Source organism: Tursiops truncatus, chromosome 2 (assembly GCF_011762595.2).
Source record: "Tursiops truncatus isolate mTurTru1 chromosome 2, mTurTru1.mat.Y, whole genome shotgun sequence".
NCBI lineage: Eukaryota > Metazoa > Chordata > Mammalia > Artiodactyla > Delphinidae > Tursiops > Tursiops truncatus.
This window is the reverse complement of record NC_047035.1, coordinates 22,015,230-22,034,731: the sequence shown is the minus strand read 5'-3', so window position 1 is coordinate 22,034,731 and position 19,502 is coordinate 22,015,230. Positions and strand designations below refer to the sequence as shown.

General features: G+C 38.7%; 1 protein-coding gene across 2 annotated transcripts in view; it reads right to left on the bottom strand.

The window, feature by feature from the left end:
- The window catches only part of GTF2A1 (general transcription factor IIA subunit 1), a 46,197-nt gene extending 32,416 nt beyond the window's left edge, over positions 1 to 13,781 (bottom strand). Inside the window, exons 1-3 of one of the 2 annotated variants that reach the window (XM_019919822.3) lie at positions 13,341 to 13,781; positions 9,396 to 9,497; positions 140 to 341 (exon numbers count right to left, since the gene is read on the bottom strand). In XM_019919822.3, coding sequence (XP_019775381.1) covers positions 140 to 341; positions 9,396 to 9,497; positions 13,341 to 13,370 — 334 coding nt within the window. In that variant the 5' untranslated portion in view covers positions 13,371 to 13,781. Of the gene's footprint in view, positions 1 to 139; positions 342 to 9,395; positions 9,498 to 11,698; positions 12,253 to 13,340 lie in introns of those variants that run through there. The other variant, XM_019919817.3, reaches the window with a different exon arrangement.
- Positions 13,782 to 19,502: the final 5,721 nt, after the last annotated feature.

Below are 19,502 nucleotides of genomic sequence, written 5' to 3'. Positions count from 1 at the left end.
TTACTACATAAATAGGAACCACATTTTATACACACAGATACAACCCCCTCAGCCAATAGAAAGGAGACACCAGAGTGTTTCTCTTCTTTGAAAATGACAACTTTCATTTCCAAGTTGCAGTAGGATCAGACAGCCTCACCTTGCTGAGACGCAGGAATAAGGACCTGCTGGGTCTGCGCCTGCTGAGGTACTGTCTGCTGCGGTTGAGCCTGGTGGTGATGGTGGTGGTGATGCTGCTGCTGCTGGGGTTGCTGCTGCTGTTGAACTTGCAGTAAAAGCTGCTGCTCTTCTGAATGAAATCCATCTACTGCCCTAGACTGCATTAGTTTATTCTCCCATAACTAAAGCAAAGAATATTAAAGATTTCTAAGTAAGAGTCAGGGAAAACAACGCTGGACATATGGATAAAACATACTTTATTAGTCAGTTTATAAAATTCTTACATTTTCAAAACTGATAAATCTACAAATCTCTAATTCTTACCCAAGTGTATGCCATAATGAAAACCAATTTTTAAAGTATCAAACCTCATTTTTGCTACTTAAGAGTACTGAAGAATTCTTTTGTTTCCTTTTATATCTTCAACAAACTTTCCATAGTAATTCCTTGGTTGCCAAGCAGTTTCATATAAGCAATTTTTCAGTAATCAAAAATCATCCTTTTTAGTATCAAATCCATTGTTAGCTATTTTATGGAAATCTTTCTTTCCTAACTTTTAAATAACATATAAAACATAAATTCATCTTTCCTTGAACTATGAGAAACATTATAGAGGCAGTCCTCAGGTTAGAAAACCCTACCTTTCTATCTGTCCAACCCTACATAAGGAAAAAGAAACAGCAATGCCTAATATGCTTTCAGAGGTATTCTCAACCCTCCACACTTCTTGAAATTCCCTTCCCTCTTTCATTATGACAAGGATTGACAATCCTTTTTTGCTTAACCACTTCTATTTTCTCATCTCTCCCTTAGACAGCTTCTGTGATGAAGGGAAAAAAAAAATCAAAAGTGGGCAAAAACAAGGAAGTAAAAGAAAATATTTACAACTATTCCATCCTTCTCCCTAACACACATTTCCTCTCTACAAGGTTTAGTGTTCAATCTATAGAGCCCTTATAAAAAAACTGCCCAAGAAAGTTATAAACCATTCCTTAAACATACATATAAAATTTAATTCAGTCATTCTGTACACAAGGATCTACAGATACTTTGTTTTCTCCCCTAGGATCTACTCTTGGGATATTGCCTAGCTCATGTAAGGCTTCTATCAGATCCTTCAAAAAGCTCCCTTTGCCATACTAACAGGGATTTTTATAAACTGCTGACACTTCCAACTGTTCTAGAAATTCTAGATCTACATGTTAATAACAATTCCAGCACATCTCTAACAATTTAGCGAAAAAGTAAACTAAACTAAAGGTTAATTCCCCAGAGCAACCATTCCCTTAGCAGTCTCAGTATTTAGGCTCACCTGAAGACTATTCTTACAGAGACAGTAACAGTATCTATTTCATGCGTTGTTGTGAGGAGTAAATAAGATTTCCATGTAAAACATTTATCAGAGTCTAGCATAAAGTCAGTCATCAATAAATGTTAGGTATTACAATTATTGTAGTGGTGGTATTAATTGTGTAATAAAGCATTACAATAGAAGTCAGGAACCCAATTAGTCCTGGTTTGGCCACTAAACGGCTTGGTGGACAAATTATTTGTCTTCCCTGGGCATTTTACTCATCTAGAAAGGGAACAAGCTGAATTAGATTACTTCTAAACGAACTTCCAGCTAGTAAATCTAAGTCGGTGCAAATCCCAGACTAAAAACAGCTAGGGTTCTTCCTAGGGTAACAAAAAACTACTTTTTGAGAGCCCAAGTTTTGTCTGGTTCATTTCTATAAAGTGGGCACCTAGCATAACACACAATACAAAATAGGCTCAGACACTGAATAAAATACACTCTACACTCTAAAATACACTCTAAATGTATTATATAGTAAGGCTATATAGGTAAGCCTCCCAGTTATCACCCAAACTGTTTACACTTCTTTTCCCTGTTTCAAAACAAAACAAAACCTCGCTTCTTGTAGGCCAAAATCAAGGTGCAAAAAGTACTATTAATTAATGCTTTAAGAAACAGGTCTTTAAGGGACTTCCCTGATGGTCCAGTGGTAAAGAATCCGCCTTCCGACACAGGGGACGCGGGTTCAATCCCTGGACAGGGAACTAAGATCCCACATGCCCCGGGGCAACTAAGCCCACACGCACCACAACTACTGAGCCCGCACGCCGCAACTAGAGTCCGCATGGCGCAAACTACAGAGTCCACACGCTCTGGAGCCCATGCACTACAACTACAGAGCCCATGTGCTCTGGAGCCTGTGTGCCACAACTAGAGAGAGAAAATCCACACACCATGACTAGAAAGAAGCCCGCGTGCTGCAACAAAGAGCTCGAGCACCGCAAGGAAAGATCCTGCACACAGCAATGAAGATCCCATGTGCTGCAAGTAAGACCCAACGCAGCCAAAAATAAAAATAAATATTAAAAAAAAAGAAAGAAACAGAAAAAAGAAAGAAAGAAACAGGTCTTTAAACCATAATTTTCTAAATTTAAAGCTTCAGTTTTTATCACCTCCAATTGGTCTTCCCACTGCAATCCTGACCCATCACTTTAATGAAGCTTCCATGACAATGGTAAATATTAACAAATACACATTATGTGCTAAGTGCTGCGTACCACTACTCACCTAGTCTCCCAAGTCAATGATCTGTGAGTCAGAATGCACTCCAATGCCCTATCATTATTGTCAATTTCCTTTCCAAAGCATTATTCCAATCTATCCCTACTATAATGGCCCCAGTTCAAGTCCCTTCCTCCCATCAGTATTATTGCAAAGTGTTAATGACTAAGCTAATTGAGCTCCCTGCTTCAAATCATACATTCTACACATAATTATTGAATATCTCCCAGCTAGACACTGTTAGTGGCATTGAGAACAGACAGTGAACAAATCTGACAAAGATCTTTGTCCTTACAGAGCCTACATTTTAGTGGAAACTTGTGCTTCCAATCTATTCTCTATAAATCAGTAGTCCTCAAAATGTGATCCTGGACCAATAATATCAGTATCACCTGGGAACTTGTTAGACATACCAATTCTAAGGCCCCACCCCATCGAATCAGCAACTCTGGAGCTAGAGCCAGGAATCTGTTTTAATAACCTATCCAGGTTATTGTGATGTACACTAAAGTGAAAGCCACTGCTTTAAGTATAAACCAATACTTTTCAAACTGCAGACTGCAACCCATTAATGCATTATTAAAAGTTAATTTAAGAGTTTTTGGTAAATGTAATCAAATTTTTCTTTTTAAATGTCAGACTGTACCCCTATCAACTGAGACTCTTTGAAGCAGAAGTCCAAAACTCTGTCTTTTAACTAGCACCCCAGAGAATCCTTCTCACTCTAAAGACCAAGCTCCTTAATGCAATATTATGTTAACTTCTCCAACTGCTACTATAACTTGCACTCTATTTTCCAAACTACTTGCAGTTCCCTAAATATAGCATACATACCTCCTGTCTAAACTTTCGTAAACTACTCCTTATGACTGACAGTCTTCCCACACAATTCCCCAAAGAATGCAAATGCAAAGTCACATAGCCGCGAAGAAATCGCTCACTGCCTCTATACCTTAGAGATATTTCTATTGGTACACTTTTCACACTAAGTCTACCTTCTCTATTAAAGTATGAACTCCTTCAGGGTAGAGACTATGTCTTATTCATAACCTAACAAAATGACTAAGAACTTATCAGAAATTTAATATTAATTTCAAAAAGAATGGAAAACGAACTTGTTTTCTAAGGTAGTTTCTCTATAAAAATGCTACCAACATTTTAGGCAGAATAACTCTTTATTTACAGGGTATTACCACAGGAAGTGTACATGAAATACAACACTCCTCTAGCCTACTAAATGCCAAAGATGCCCATTAGTCATTATAACAAGCAAACACAGAACCACACATTTCAAACTGCTTCTGGGGGAGCAAGGGGATGCTGGAGTAGTGGGCCACTGAGAATCCATATTTACTAAGTACCAAATACTGCTCTAGGTAATGTGAAAAATACAAGAATAATACCATACAAATATTTAGCATTACGCTTATAATATCAAATAATGTAAAGTTCAAATTAGTTGAATGTTTTCTGTTTCTCTTCAATTTCATTTTAAAATAATTTATCAAAATATTTTATTTTTAAAATATCATCTGTTTAAAATAATGTAATACTGTTTTGGCAACAGTAATCATATTAATACCCCTAAAGACTACCAAGAATACTGAATTGTTATTTATGTATGTATTTATTTATTTAGCTAGCTTAGAAAATAGGAAGAACTCTTCTCTCCACATTTTTATAGTACTTTTTCCCCCCAACACCATAGCTATTGTTTCTGGCAGTCCTATTTCAACAATCTTTGCCAGGTCTCCGGAATTAGACATGGAGAAAATTCATTTTCTGTTCCCAAAATGATTTGGATATGCATCATGTTATGCCCATGATGTTTACTAGACTAACACTGAATTCTTAATGTGCACTTAAGTACTTTCCGTGTACACTCGTTTTTCACAAAAATTCTTTAAAATAGACATTATTATTATCTCCTTTTTACAGAAAAAGAACCTGAGGAACAAGAAGTTAGGTACCTTATCCAAGATCACCAACTAACAGCAGGCAAAACCATCATACAGTCCAGGCAATCTGACTCAACAGGGCTGGACCCTGAGAGTGAAGAGTAAATGTCCTTTAAATTTTAAATTTAAAGTTTAAATTTTGGACTCTAGGCCCTCACTTTCCTCACCATAATCCCAGCTCTGGTCCAAAGTTCTAATCTCTAAACTGTACTGCTGCTATCACAGCAGGTCTAGTCATAACTCTGGTACCTTCCTTATCTGGAGACAAAAGGCTTAGCTTCAAGTCTCTACCACTTGCTAAATGATCTGTCAAAGCATATTTATTCCATTTTTTGATCTATAAAACGTTACCAGATCTACTGCTCCCTGGCAGTATGCTGGGCTAGAAATTCTAAAGGATTCTCCTACTCTCACAAAAACAACTAGCTCCTGGATAAAACATAAGACAATTGAATTTTTGGGCTCTTTAGAAATGATGTTGGGGAACAGAGCTTTCCCCAAGGCCAAATGATACAGAACAGTAGATCATCGTTCAACTTATGGTTCAAGTATTTATATACAACTAGAGTATACTTAGAATAGTGGTTCTCAATCAGGGGTAGTTTTTCCCCTTCTGCCCTGGGGACATTTGGCAATGTCTGGAGATATTTTTGGTTGTCAGAACTAAGGGGTGCTACTGGCATCTAGTGGGCAGAGATCAGTTATGCTGCTAATATCCTACGATAACTGGCCTTCTACAACAAAGAATTAACAGGTCCCAAATGTCAGTAGTGCCAAGGATGAAAAAACAGATCTAGGGGCAGATTAACTTTTTCAGATTTGTCTCCAAATGAGGAATTCTTCTCACTTTGTTTTATTGAGAGGCCATGTTTTCTATCTCCCATTGTACTTGCTATTTGGATAGGGGTGGGTCTGACAGTTTAGAAATCAGGATAATTTTATCACTTACTTTGAAGAGGACTTCTAGACTGTCATTTCCACCCATAGTCATTTACCAATCTAAAACACAATTTACATTCAAATATAGCTTTATTGAAAATCAAGTGGTGATCATTTTCTAATGTATAGAAATCCTGAATCCCTATGTTGTGCACCTAGAACTAATACAGTGTTGTAGGTCAATTACACTTCAATTAGAGAAAAAAGCAAGAAAACCAACATTGTGCTTTATGCATCTTTTCTATCTCCCACAGTTCATACATTAAAGGAGACCCACAGTGTTAACAGATAACCTCAAGAATCAGGTTGAATTATTTTAATGTAGAAGGTCCCTTTCTGAATTATCTAGTTGAACTTCAAATTACAGGCACTCTCATTACTCATCTTAATTCATAATCTAATACACCACTGTATCCTTCACAGCCGTTTGGAAGCTTTTGATAGAAGTTTGTGAAATACTATAAAATGGTGAGAAAGGGGATAGAACTAATGACAGTCTTTTATAAAGCTTAAAATATGAAATATTGTTAGTTTTCATTAGCAAGAATATCCAAACCTACAAGGTCTAATACAGTAGCCACTAGCCACACGTGGTGATTTAAAGTGAAATTAATTATAATTAAATAAAAATTCAGTTCTTCAGTTCCACTAACCATATTTCAAGTGTTTAATAGCCACATGTGGCTAGTGGTTAGCATACTGGAAAGCACAGATATAGAACATTTTCATCACCACAGAAAGTTCTACTGCATAATGCTGGCTGTCAGACTGTTAAAACTAGGGCACATTCTGGAAATTCTAATGAGATCCTGAAGAAATTTAGTGCAGAGAATTAAAATAACAAACTCATTTCAGTCTACCAGTTTTATATTTAAATTCAGCTACAACCCAGAATAAAAGAGTATGCCCCGTTTAAAAAACAACAAAAACATTAAACTACCTTTTTCAGTTAGATTCTGGAGCAACGTGTTATTAATTTGTTTAATTAAGTATTTACTGAATGCCAACCACATATGCCAGGCATTGTGGTAGAGGTTGGAGATTCAAAGTTGCATAAGTCACAATTTTGTCACAGAAAACTAAGCATTAAACAAAAAATCAGTGCATAACCTATAAAACACAGATATTACTTTTTTTATACTATTATACTATATTATATGTACATATATCTGTATATACGTGTATACATGTATAAAGTCTTATGTACTAAAAATGCAGGTGGAGCTATTTGGTCTCAAAGATAGCTCATTCTGTTTGGAAAGAACACCTTGATTCTAACTGGGACCAGTAGGAAAATATCAACAGACTCTGTGAAAAGCAAGAGGAGATAACAACTTGGATTGACCACTAGTCTGACGTACCACAAATTAAAGCCTTTGGGACTAATTTTTTGCACCTAAAAATGCTGTACCTTCTACATAAGATCACAGATCTACAAGGACAACCATTATAAGGGTATAACATATTTATAAAATATTCATTACATGTAACATGAAGGAATCAAAATAAGCTTATTCTCTTCTTATTCATATCCCTGAGATACTTTATGTTTGAGTAGTTTATATTGCTATTCTTCCAACTCATGTCTCAGAGTTGGCATTCCTTCACTTATATTTTTAAATACCTACTCTTCACTTTCAGTAACCATTACATTTCTCACAAGGTAAATAAATATTTCCTCATCTCATTCAAACCTATATTTTCCCTTCCTCACAGGGGCAGATTCATATTGAAAATTCTATAGAAGCTGCCCACAGATGCTGCAACATTCTAAGATATATTTTATCACCACAACACAGGTGAGATTTGCTTTATTTAAAATAGTAAGTTGCTAAATTGCAGCCTCCACACCTCTGTTGAATGGATAAATAAGACCACAACAAATGTTCCTTAGCATTCATTAACTGTGATTACTTATTTATACATAGCTCTAAAGGAGCTCAATTCCCAATCTCTAAGCCAGCAGTTCTAAAACTTTTTAGTCTGAGTCCTTTAACATTTTTACAAATTAATGAGGACCTCAATGAACTTTTATGAAATTTTAAATAAGATTTTTTTTTAATGTTGACATTTAAAAATAACAACGTGGGCTTCCCTGGTGGCGCAGTGGTTGAGAATCTGCCTGCTAATGCAGGGGACACGGGTTAGAGCCCTGGTCTGGGAAGATCCCACATGCCGCGGAGCAACTAGGCCCATGAGCCACAACTACTGAGCCTGCGTATCTGGAGCCTGTGCTCCGCAACAAGAGATGCCGTGATAGTGAGAGGCCCGCGCACCGCGATGAAGAGTGGCCCCCGCTCGCCACAACTAGAGAAAGCCCTCGCACAGAAACGAAGAACCAACACAGCCAAAAGTAAAATAAAATAAATAAATAAAAGAAATGCATTTCCATTTAAAAAATAAGATCCAGAGGAGTAAAGAAGAAAAAAAAAGAAAAAACAACGTATCCATTACATGTTAACATAAATACTTTCAATGAAAATAACCATATCTTCCAAAAAAATTTCGTGAGAAATGGCTTAAAAGGAAAATAGCTGGATTCTCATATCTGCTTCTACATTCAGTTTTCTTTCGTTGATGTATATGAAGAAAATCTGCCTTCTCATAGCTAAGTAGTTGGGAAAGGAAAAAGTATTTTAAGTGATGGTTTCTTAACAGGTAGCTGCAATGTACAATCTGAAACCATATACCAATTAACTTTTCAAACTCTTCGATTAAATGGAAAATATGAGTTCAGTGAAGTATGCAGACATGCCATATGTTAACACATTTCATTATAGAATATCATGAATAGAATATCAAACAATTGCATGTCTTAGTATCAACAATGATCTCATCTCAACCTTTACGTAAACATCTTTTTAATATTTGGTACATCAAAATGGGAAGCATGCATAAAGCCCTTCTGCTGCATATGGAACAGTTATCTCAAGGAAAAGCACTTGTACATTTGAGTTGCAAGTTTAACTGGTCATTTTTTTCATGGAATACAGCTTTTACTGGAAATATGACAAACATACTATGATTATTCAGATTTGGGCATCTGTCCAACTGCATGGACCCCTGAAAGAGCCTGTGGGGAAGTCCACTGATCATATTTTGAGAACCACTGTTTTGAGCAGTAAGGCAAAAATATTCCATGATTTCATGAGTCATTACACCATCAAGAAAACACAAATGCTAAATAAAAGTATCTATATATTTCTGCTTAAATCCAAGTAAATAGAAGAGGCAGAAAAGCAGCTCCCAAACTAGAATACATTGTAAACCAAATATTTGGCCCACATAGAGAATCGGACTCCAGAACATGAAATTTATCAAGCACTTAATCTCCACAACATAAATACATTTTAGAATACCAGTGCATTAAGACCACAAAAAAAGAAAAAGTAAAAAAAAAACCTTACAGGAATGTCAAGTAATTAAAACATAAATGGATATTAACTGCCCATTAATAATAGCTAATACTATTGCCAGGCACTTTGCTAAACACTTTATATAGTCATTACATTTAATCCTCAAAACAAGCCTAAAAGGTAAGTACTACTAATTCTCATCTCACATATAAGGAAACTGAAATATAAGCAGTTTGCCTAACGTCAGAGGAAGAATGGATGGTAGAGCTGGGATTCAAAACCAGCACCCTTCACATAACTATACTGCTTCCTGCAACGAAGTCAAATGGTCATCATATGGCAAAATTATGGAGTATAGTTTCTGACTGAAGAGAATGTTAAAAAAAAAAAAAGCAGCAAACTCACAGTTTTTAGTTCCATCAGAACTTGTTCATCGACTCCATCATCCAAAAAGATGTCTCTCACATCATTAATTACATCTTCAATCACAGATCTGTATAATTTAGGCTTTAAAGGGAAAATAAAAGACTGCTAAAAAACACTGCTTTTCACATATTAAAATATATAACATTTTCACAAATTCAAAACAAATGTAATACAACAGTCCCTTTTCCAACTCTCTAAAACTTATTTTAGAAGATGTAACTTTAAAGGTATGGCCATTCCCATAAACATCAATTGCCTTAGTTAAAATGAATTATTTGATGACTGCATATTTTAATAAAGGTTTTACGACTGTTTAATACAATTCATATACAGAAGATCGTCACAGATACAAGGTCTATACAGTTTCCAGTTGTAATTACCCATGTTGTTATAGTCAAAACACTTAATGTGTTTTGACTATATCCAACGATATAGTTTTATGGGTTGCTATGTCTGGTTTTTATTATTCCTTGCTTGGTTTAACCCGTTGTATCTCCTAACGTCATCGCTGTCTTAACAGAAACTTATGTCCTGTGATTTGCCTGGTAATAATTTGCAACCTAATAAGTATTCAAATTTAAAAATCACCTAATTTTAGTTTTTGTTACCCAGTCTGTACCTTTAAATTATACCATCAAGCTGTTCATATAACCACAATAACAGGTCTCAAAGTCTCAGAGGAACAAGCCACAATGATCTCTTTTCCAGGATTTCTCTCCTACTACTGCCCAGATGATGCTATGGAATAGAACTATAAGCAGCCTCGATATTTATTTTTAAACTATTATTATTGTAACTATTATTGTTGGCATTACTTGGGGGGAAGCTTGCTTTTAGAAGGTTGCCAGAAAAATAAAATGAGAATAGATGTGAAAGCACTTTAAAAGCATAAAGTACTTTTTAAAAACCAAAAGGTAAGAGACGGAAGACTTTGCCCAACCCACATCCTATTTTTAATGGACAAAAGGAAGTTTGCTTGTCAGAGTGTAAAACCAGAGATGCCTTGCTATAAATCTTATCCATTATCACACAGAGCTAAGATCAACAGCCTTTTTATTTTAATACTTTGTCATTATCTGTGTTTTATATCTTGCTTAAAAATTACTGCTTACCCAATAAAACCAAGGGTTTGCTCTCATAAGCAAACCTCAAACATAAATAAATGTTTCATTAGCATCTCTCCCAGCAATACTGTTATCACAGGGGAAACCTCTTATGTGTCCTTGTCCAGGCAAAAATATAAATAATGAGTTCCTCTATACAACTTACCTCAACCATTAAAAACTATTTGTTCCTTTTCATTACAACCAGAAAAACAATTCATGTATCTAGTTTCTCACCTTTGCCGTTCCACTCACTCACCTTTTTATTTTGCCAAATCTGCCTCTATGAACTAAAATTATTCACGTGATTTCTGCATCTCTACAGTGCCTCCTTATGTTAGCATTCTGATTCTATATATAAAGGAAAGTCTATCTGACTATGGGTATCACCTTATCTATGGCAATTCAACTACTGAATTACAAAAATACATTTATAAAGTGTTTTTTTAAAACCAATGACTCAAGGCATTATAAAGATACAGTGTAATTTTAAATTGGTAGTATAAATCTCAAATTGACGATATAAATTATTTTTCCAGCAAAATAGATGTTGTTCTGGTGTTTCTGAAGTCGGTCATCCCTAAAAATATTCTGCTTGGATATCCACACATTTATAGGTACAATGTGCTTTCTTCTGGCACTCCCTACTTAATGAATCAATCTTGCTTTAAGATTTTGCTTTTGTGTTTTAATTAACCCACAACTTGACCACTTAATGGATTCATATGCACTATAGTTAAAGAAAGGGAAATGTGTATTATTCATGAAGTATACGCAATTTAAAATTGTTCAAGAGTTAAAAAGCGCGCAAAATACTGACGTTTTTCAAAGTATGTGAGTACACAGGCATTATTTGAAATAAGCAATTTCTGAATTATTTAGAATACTAAAATGTACTTAAGCCAAAGTTTTTGCCTTTTATGAAATACACATTAATTTAGGTTTGTCCTAGTTTTCAAAAACCAGATATTCCAAACTTAAAAACTCGTAAATTAAAGGGCCATTAGTGTCATTATCTAATGATTAAAGGATTTCTTTCAAAAGTGTTAGTACCTGGTACAATATTGGAAAATAAGTTGGATTAATTTCTATATTGGATATCACATTAACAGCCAATGCAGCAAAAACACCGTCTACTTAGAATTTTAATACCCAGTTTCCACTAAGCAAATTACTCACAATTCCCCGATCCATAAATGTACTGTAGACATAGGTCCTACGTCGAAGCTTCAGGCACTTACTATTTCTTTGAAAAGCTTCGTATCTCAAATATTTATTATAGGAAAACATAATGAAATATTAGGAGCTATATTTCTAACATTTCCTGAATACGTGATAAACAAAACACTACCAAAATCAAATCCTCCACAGCTAACAATTAATGTAGAAAACTTTTCAAAAAAAAAATTACCGACAATAATGCATGCATCTTCTGAATACAAGAACGATTAGACATCTGAGCTTAAATTCTCTTTAAAAAATAAAAATAAAAGAGGATGGCAAGTCTATTTTCCCCTATCAAAGACCGCAAATCCCAGCTGCTGTATGAAAACAAAAACTTGGGGCTCTAAAAGCAGACCCGGTTGGGCACGAAATTACAGTGTACGCAAAGGATTTAGTAATAAACTGAGCTCTGCACGCGCCAGCCTCTCGCCTCGGGAGCACGCACCTCCCAGCCCCGCTCTCAGCAGCTCTCACTATTTAAAGCCGGATCTGGTGTTTAAATGGAGAGGCGGTGACGTAGGCCTGAAAAGCACCTTCCCATCCTGGCAGAGTCTATATTAGAGAGCGGCAATGGCTCTATATAAACAGGGCAGCCAAAGGGAGGAGGACCACAAGGCTCAGGGACTGAAAAGCAGGGTAAGCGGCCGCAGCCATGATGGATCGACCCGAGTCGTCAACGGTACGGAGCCGGGCTGCCGTGGGCTTGTCTGCATTTGGGACCGGGCAAAAAAGTGTTTTATTGTCATAATAAAAATAAGAGAGTGGGGTGGGCTAGTGATCACATTTTGCGTTGGTGACTGAAAAGGTTATTTATGTGACTGCTTTTTGCAAACCTACGTGATCGCAAGTAAGAAAAAAGGGACAAACGGTGAGAAGTAGGCAAATTTCAAGGCGAAAGCGGGGCACTTTGACCACTACTGTAGGCTTTGTTTGTTTTGGTGCTTTTGCTAGTCGAAGATACGATGGGGGTTTTGCTTCCCCTTCGCCATTTTACCGATTCGGAAGGAACCGAGATAAGTGCTTTTCAACCTTCGTCCTTTTTTTTTTTTTAAAACATAAAATGGCCCCAATGAAGGCTCTTTAAGCACAACCGCCAAAACGCCCAAAGTAACCCCCAAAGTAGCCATTAACCTTTCACTGCGTTAAAGTGGATCGCGGTGGGTCTTGGGGATTCGCCCAGCTCCCCAAACACGGTTTTTGTTTTGAGGCTGCTCCGGGAGCCCTCCTCCAGCCGGCGCGGCCGGGCCCGCTTCGGGGAGAAGCGGCGGCGCCCCTCCCGCCCTCCCTCCTGGCGGCCGGGGTCTGGGGCCGGGGCCGCGCGCTCGCCCCGGCCCAACCGCCCCGCGGCGGCCCCAGGCCCAGCAGGCGCCCCCGCCCTCCCCGCCGCCGCGGCCGCGAGCCTCGGCACCCCCCCGCGCCCGCCGCCCGGCGCACCGGCCCGCTCCGCCTGAGGCGGGAAGCGGCGGCGGCGGCGGCGGCCGCGCGGGCGGCTGAAGAGAGTCGAGGCCGGGAGTCGCGGCCGTCCCCGCCCCCGCCCGGTCCGGCCGTTGCTGCCGCCTGAACGAAGCCCCCGCCGGCCACCAAACCACGTCCTTACCACGGTGTTTGTATTTGCCGAGTTCGCCATTTCCACACACAACACAAACAAGAGGGGGGCAACCCCGAGAAAAGATAAAAACAAAAACAAACAAACAAAAAAAGAACACCCGGAGGGTGACCCAAGCCACCGCAAAATTGGGGGGAAAAATTTTTCAAACAAAATCGTATCCTGACGGAGGAGAGGGGAGCGGTGAGAGGAGGTAGAGGAGGAGAGCAGTCCTCGGAGCTAAAAACTCGAGAATCGCCCTTAAAAAAAAAAAGGCCACGACCCTTCAGGGGTCCTGGGGGGCGTTGCCCGCTCCCCACCCCGCACCAAGGAGGGAAACCACCACCGGTCGCCGCTCCCCGCGCCGCCGCTGCCGCCACCGGCTGCAGCTCCAGCCGTCCGGTCCGCCCGCTTCTCCCCTTTATATAGTGAGCCAACAAGCTGCGCGAGCCGCCGCCACCGCCGCTGCCGCCGAGAGACAGGGCGGAGGGGGAGGGAGGGGCGGAAGGGGCGGGGGCAGAGGTGGGCGGGCCTGAGCGCGAGACACCGCGAGAGCCGCGTGCGCAGGCGCGCCGGGGCGGAGGCCGCCGCGCGTCGTCACGCACAATGGAGGCTGCTGTGAGGGCAGGGCCCGGGGACTTAAGTAGTGAAGTTGGACCGCTGTCTCCCCAAGTCTCGCGTGATCACGTGGTCGGCACCCAGGCGGAAGTCTCCTGCACCTGCTTTGGGATGAGGAACTTGCTAAGCATTGCTGGAAAACGCGTGAGTTCTGGTGACACAGGAGTCCAGAGCTAGCTGGGATCGCCTCCCGTCGGGCATTTATGCGCCGTCGCGCGGTGGAGGGGATACGAAATGCTGAAGGGGCGCCGGCTGTTGCCCCGCTAGGAATGGCCGCGGAGGAGGGCCGGTCACGTGGCCCAGCTTCCTGGCCCTGGCGCGCTCGGACTGAGGGAAGTTTCAAATGCGGAGTCATCTCCGAGAACGGGCTCGACTCAGATTCCGATTTCCGAGGCGTTGGCACCTCTTCCCTAGGATGGGCCTTTAGCTTGCAGAATTGTGTACGAGTTCCTAAAAGGGATGAAAGCTGATTTGGGCTCCCCGTAAACACATTCCAGAATTAATAACACCTGAAGCCGTATGAGTTCTCTCCATCAGTAAGCTACAAAGTCTCTGGGTTTAAGTTCCCCAAAGGTCCGGCCTCTACTGTCCCACGTACTTTAAATGACTTTTCAAGGTGGGGGAAATGCCACCCCACCCCACCCACCGCCAACCCGAAACACTGATAACCGGGATTACGATCGCACAACTTTTCCCGGTTTTTAAAAATATTGCCAAAATTCAGTGACTCCACGTGGTCAGGACATACTAACATCTGAAATACTTGGCATGTGACACACCAAGTCACATGGCCTCTCGCTGCGGAAGCGGGGCAGAAAATGTCCATGTCTTGGACTGCAACTCAGTAGGCTTTTGACCTGTTCTGTCCAAGCTAATCTCGCCTTTATATCAACATTTCACGCAGAACAGAGAATGCTCTGTTTAGAAGGCAGAGCTCACAGTACCTAATTTTCTTGTCCCTAGGAATTTCCAGAGACATGGAATGTAGTCTGGACAAGTGAGGGAGTTTATCCTCAAAAGGCAAAGCAAAACAATGTCAAACTTGTATGCCCCTGAAACCATAGTTGAGGAATATCAGTTGCTTCTCAGTTCGCTGCACAGCTGCTTGTTTGGGAGCATCAAAAGAACAACAACAACAAAAAAAAAAAATCACAGGAAATCAGTGTTCTTTATGTATTATATAAAATTATGATTCCATCAACATTTGTAATTCATTTAATAGTCGGGTGACCATTAGCCGGAAAAGTTATACTAATACTTCTTACTATTTTAGGAGGACTTGTTACCTCCTTATGTAAGTACTACTTTTTTAAAAAAATTAATTAATTAATTTTTGGCTGCATTGTGTCTTGGTTGCCGCCTGCCGGCCTTCTCTAGTTGCCCCCAGCGGCGGCTACTCTTCATTGCAGTGCGCGGCTTGTTAGGAACCAGGCTGCACAGCAGGAGGTGAGTGGCTGGCAAGCAAAGCTTCATCTGTATTTATAGCTGCTCCCCATTGCTTGCATTACCGCCTGAGCTCCACCTCCTGTCAACATTATGGTGAGTTGTATAATTATTTCATTATGTATTACAATGTAATAATAATAGAAATAAAGTGCACAATAAATGTAATGTGCTTGAATCATCCCGAAACCACACCCCCCCTTGCACCGCCACCCCCGCTCCCCAGTCCGTGGAAAAATTGTCTTCCATGAAACTGGTCCCTGGTGCCAAAAAGGTTGGGGACTGCTGTTTTTGAGAATACAGAAGTTGAGAGGAAAGATCTTATATCTCAAATTTGCTAATCCTAATGGAAGTCTTATTTGTAAAGTATACTGCATAATTACAGCATTCATTCAAGATATAAAAAGCACTGATATATTTCAGTCCTACCAAATAAAATTATAATCAGGTTTCACCTAATTTTTATTTGAAGTATAGTTGATTTACAATATTGTGTTAGTTTCAGGTGTCCAGCAAAGTGATTCAGTTATATATATGTAATTTTTTCAGGTTTTTTCCATTATGGTTATTACAAGGTATTGAATATAGTTCCTTGTGCTATACAGTAAATCCTTGTTGTTTATCTATTTAGTTTGTATCTGTTAATTCCATACTACTAATTTATCTCTCCACCCTCCCTTAGGTCTTCTGCCCATTTTTTTATTGGATTGTTTGTTTTCTCGATATTGAGTTATATGAGCTGTTTGTGTATTTTGGATATTAACTCCTTGTTGATCACATTGTTTGCAAATATTTTCTCCCATTCCATAGGTTGTCTTTTCATTTTGTTGATGGTTTCCTTTGCTGTGTAAAAGCTTTTAAGTTTGATTAAGTTCCGTTTGCTTACTTCGGCTTTTATTTCTTCTGCCTTGGGAGATTGATCTAAGAAAATATTGTTACTATTTATGTTCGAGAATGTTTTGCCTATGTTCTCTTCCTGAGTTTTATGGTGGCATATCTTATAGTTAGGTCTTTAAACCATTTTGAGTTTATTTTTGTATATAGTGAGAGGGACTGTTACAATTTCATTGATTTACATGTAGCTGTTCTGCTTGCCCAACACCACTTGAAGAGACTGTCCTTTCTGTATTGTATATTCTTTTATATTCTTTGTTGTAGATTAATAGGTGTGTGGGTTTATTTCTGCACTATCTATTCTGTTCCATTGATCTGTTTTTTTCTGCCAGTACCATGCTGTTTTGATTACTATAGCTTTGTAGTATTGTCTGAAGTCTGGAAGGGTTATATCTTCAACTTTATTCTTTTTCCTCAGGATTGTTTTGGCAATTCTGGGTCTTTTGTCATTCCATGTAAATTTTAGGATTATTTTTTCTAGTTCTGTGAAAAATATCTTGGGTATTTTGATAGTGATTGCATTCGATCTGTAGGTTGCTTTGGGTAGTATGGCCATTTTAACAATACTAATTATTCCAATCCAAGAGCATGGGATATCTTTTCATTTCTCTGAATCTTTTTTTTTAATTTATTTATTTAATTTATTTATTTTTGGCTGCCCTGGGTCTTCCTTGCTGTGCGGGCTTTCTCTAGTTGTGACGAGCGGGGGCTACTTTTCGTTGTGTTGTGCGGGCTTCTCATTGCAGTAGCTTGTCTTGTTGTGGAGCATGGGGTCTAGGCACATAGGCTTCAGTAGTTGTGGCATGTGGGTTCAGTAGTTGTGACTCGTGGGCTCTAGAGCACAGGCTGAGTAGTTGTGGTGCATGGGCTTAGTTGCTCGGCGGCATGTGGGATGTTCCTGGAGCAGGGCTTGAACCTGTGTCCCCTGCATTGGCAGGCGAATTCTTAACCACTGCGCCACCAGGGAAGCCCTCTCTGAATCATCTTAAGTTTGTTTTATCCATGTCTTATACTTTTAAAGTATAGCTACCTCCTTGGTTAGGTTTATTCCTAAATATTTTTTTGATGTGATTTTAAACAGGATTGTTTTCTTACTTTTTTGATATTTTATTGTTAGTGTAAAGAAATGCAACTGATTTCTGTATATTAATCTTGTATCTTGCTACCTTGCTGAATTCATTTATTACTTCTAATAGTTTTTGTGTGGAGATTTTAGGGTTCTCTATATAGAGTATCATGTCTTCTGCAAATAGTGACAGTTTTACCTCTTCCCTTCTAATTTGGATGCCTTTTATTTCTTTTTCTTGTCTGATTGCTGTGTCTAGGTCTTCCAATATTATGTTGAATAGAAGTAATCAGAGTGGGCATCCTTATCTTGTTCCTGAATTTAGTAGGAAGGCTTTCAGCTTTTCATCATTGAATATTATGTTGGCTGTGGGTTTGTCATAAATAGCTTTCATTATGTTGAGATATGTTACCTCTATATCCACTTCAGTGAGAGTTTTTATCATGAATGGATGTTGAATTTTGTCAAACGCTTTTTCTATGCTGTTGAGTTAATCATGTGGTTTTGTCTTTTCTTTTGTTAATGTGGTGTATCACATTGACTGAATTGCATATGTTGAACCATACTTGTAACCCTGGAATAAATCCAACTTAATCATGGTGTATGATCCTATCTGTGTATTGTTGAATTAGGTTTGCTAATATTTGTTGAGGATTTTCACATCTATATTCATCAAACATATCCTGTAATTTTTTTTTTTTTTGTAGTGTCATTGTCTGGTTTTGGTATCAGGGTGATGGTGGCTTCATAGAATGAATTTGGGAGTGTTCCTTCCTTTTCAGTTTTTTGGAATAGTTTGAGAATGCTAGGTATAAGTTCTTCTTTATTTGGTAGAATTCCCCAGTGAAGCTGTCTGGTCCTGGACTTCTGTTTTCAGAGGGTTTTTTGTTTTTTTGTTTTTGTTTTTGCAGATTCTATTTCACTTGTAGTAATCAGTCTGTTCAAATTATGTTTCTTCTTGACTCAGTTTTGGCAAGCTGTATATTTCTAGAAACGTCCGTTTTTTATAGGTTGTCCAATTTGTTGGCATATAACTGTTTATAGCATTCTTTTATGATTTTTTATGTATCTATGGTATGAGCTATTATTTCTCCTCTTTTCTTATTTTGTCTATTTGGGTCCTCTCTCTTTTCTTTTTGGTGAGCCTGGCTAGAGGTTTGTCAATTTTGTTTATCCTTTCAAAAAAAAAAAGGTTTTATTGATCTTTTCTGCTTTTCAATCTCTGTTTTATTTATTTCCTGTCTGGTCTTTATTATTTCCTTCATTCTGCTGACTTTATGTTTTGTTTGTTCTTCTTTTTCTAATTCTTCTAGGTGGTAGATTATAGAACAAAGTTAACTTTTGAAAAGAAGTCCCCAAATTGAAAATAAAATGAAGGAAATTAACCTAACAGTGTATTCCATAACACACAAAGGGGAACTTTTTCAAGTGACTTTAAAACACAGTCATTAAACTATATATATCTGTAGTGGGATATTCTCTAAGGACAAAAATATGAAAAGTTTTTTTCACTGCTCTCAATATTTTTATTTGTGGTGGTAATGTTGTATATGTATTCTTTTTTCTTTTTTTTTTTTTGCGGTACGTGGGCCTCTCACTGTTGTGGCCTCTCCCATTGCAGAGCACAGGATCCAGACACGCAGGCTCAGCGGCCATGGCTCACAGGCCTAGCCGCTCCACGGCACGTGGGATCTTCCCAGACCGGGGCACGAACCCGTGTCCCCTGCATCGGCAGGCGGACTCTCAACCACTGTGCCACCAGGGAAGCCCTCTTTTTTTTTTTTTTGAATGTGATATGTGGGATAAAGAAGATGAGTGATTATATGATGTAATTATACCATCCCAGTCATTGTTGAGAAGCGGGATTCCCAACATAGGAGAAATAAATTCAGATTTAAGACAGAAGAGGATAAATGAAAATTCTGTAGTCCTGAATTTAAATTAGAAGTGTCACGGTGTATTTTGTCTCAAATATTTCTCCCTGGCTCTGAAAAGTCCTAGAAACAATAACCAACCCATTAACAATGTGTATACCTGGTACCTAGATTATGGTACTTTAAGACCAATGCTCCTTGGAGAAATATCTTATTCTGATTCTAGGTCAAAAGCAGGAAATGTCTTTTTTTTTTTTTAAGCAACAAAAACCCAAACTC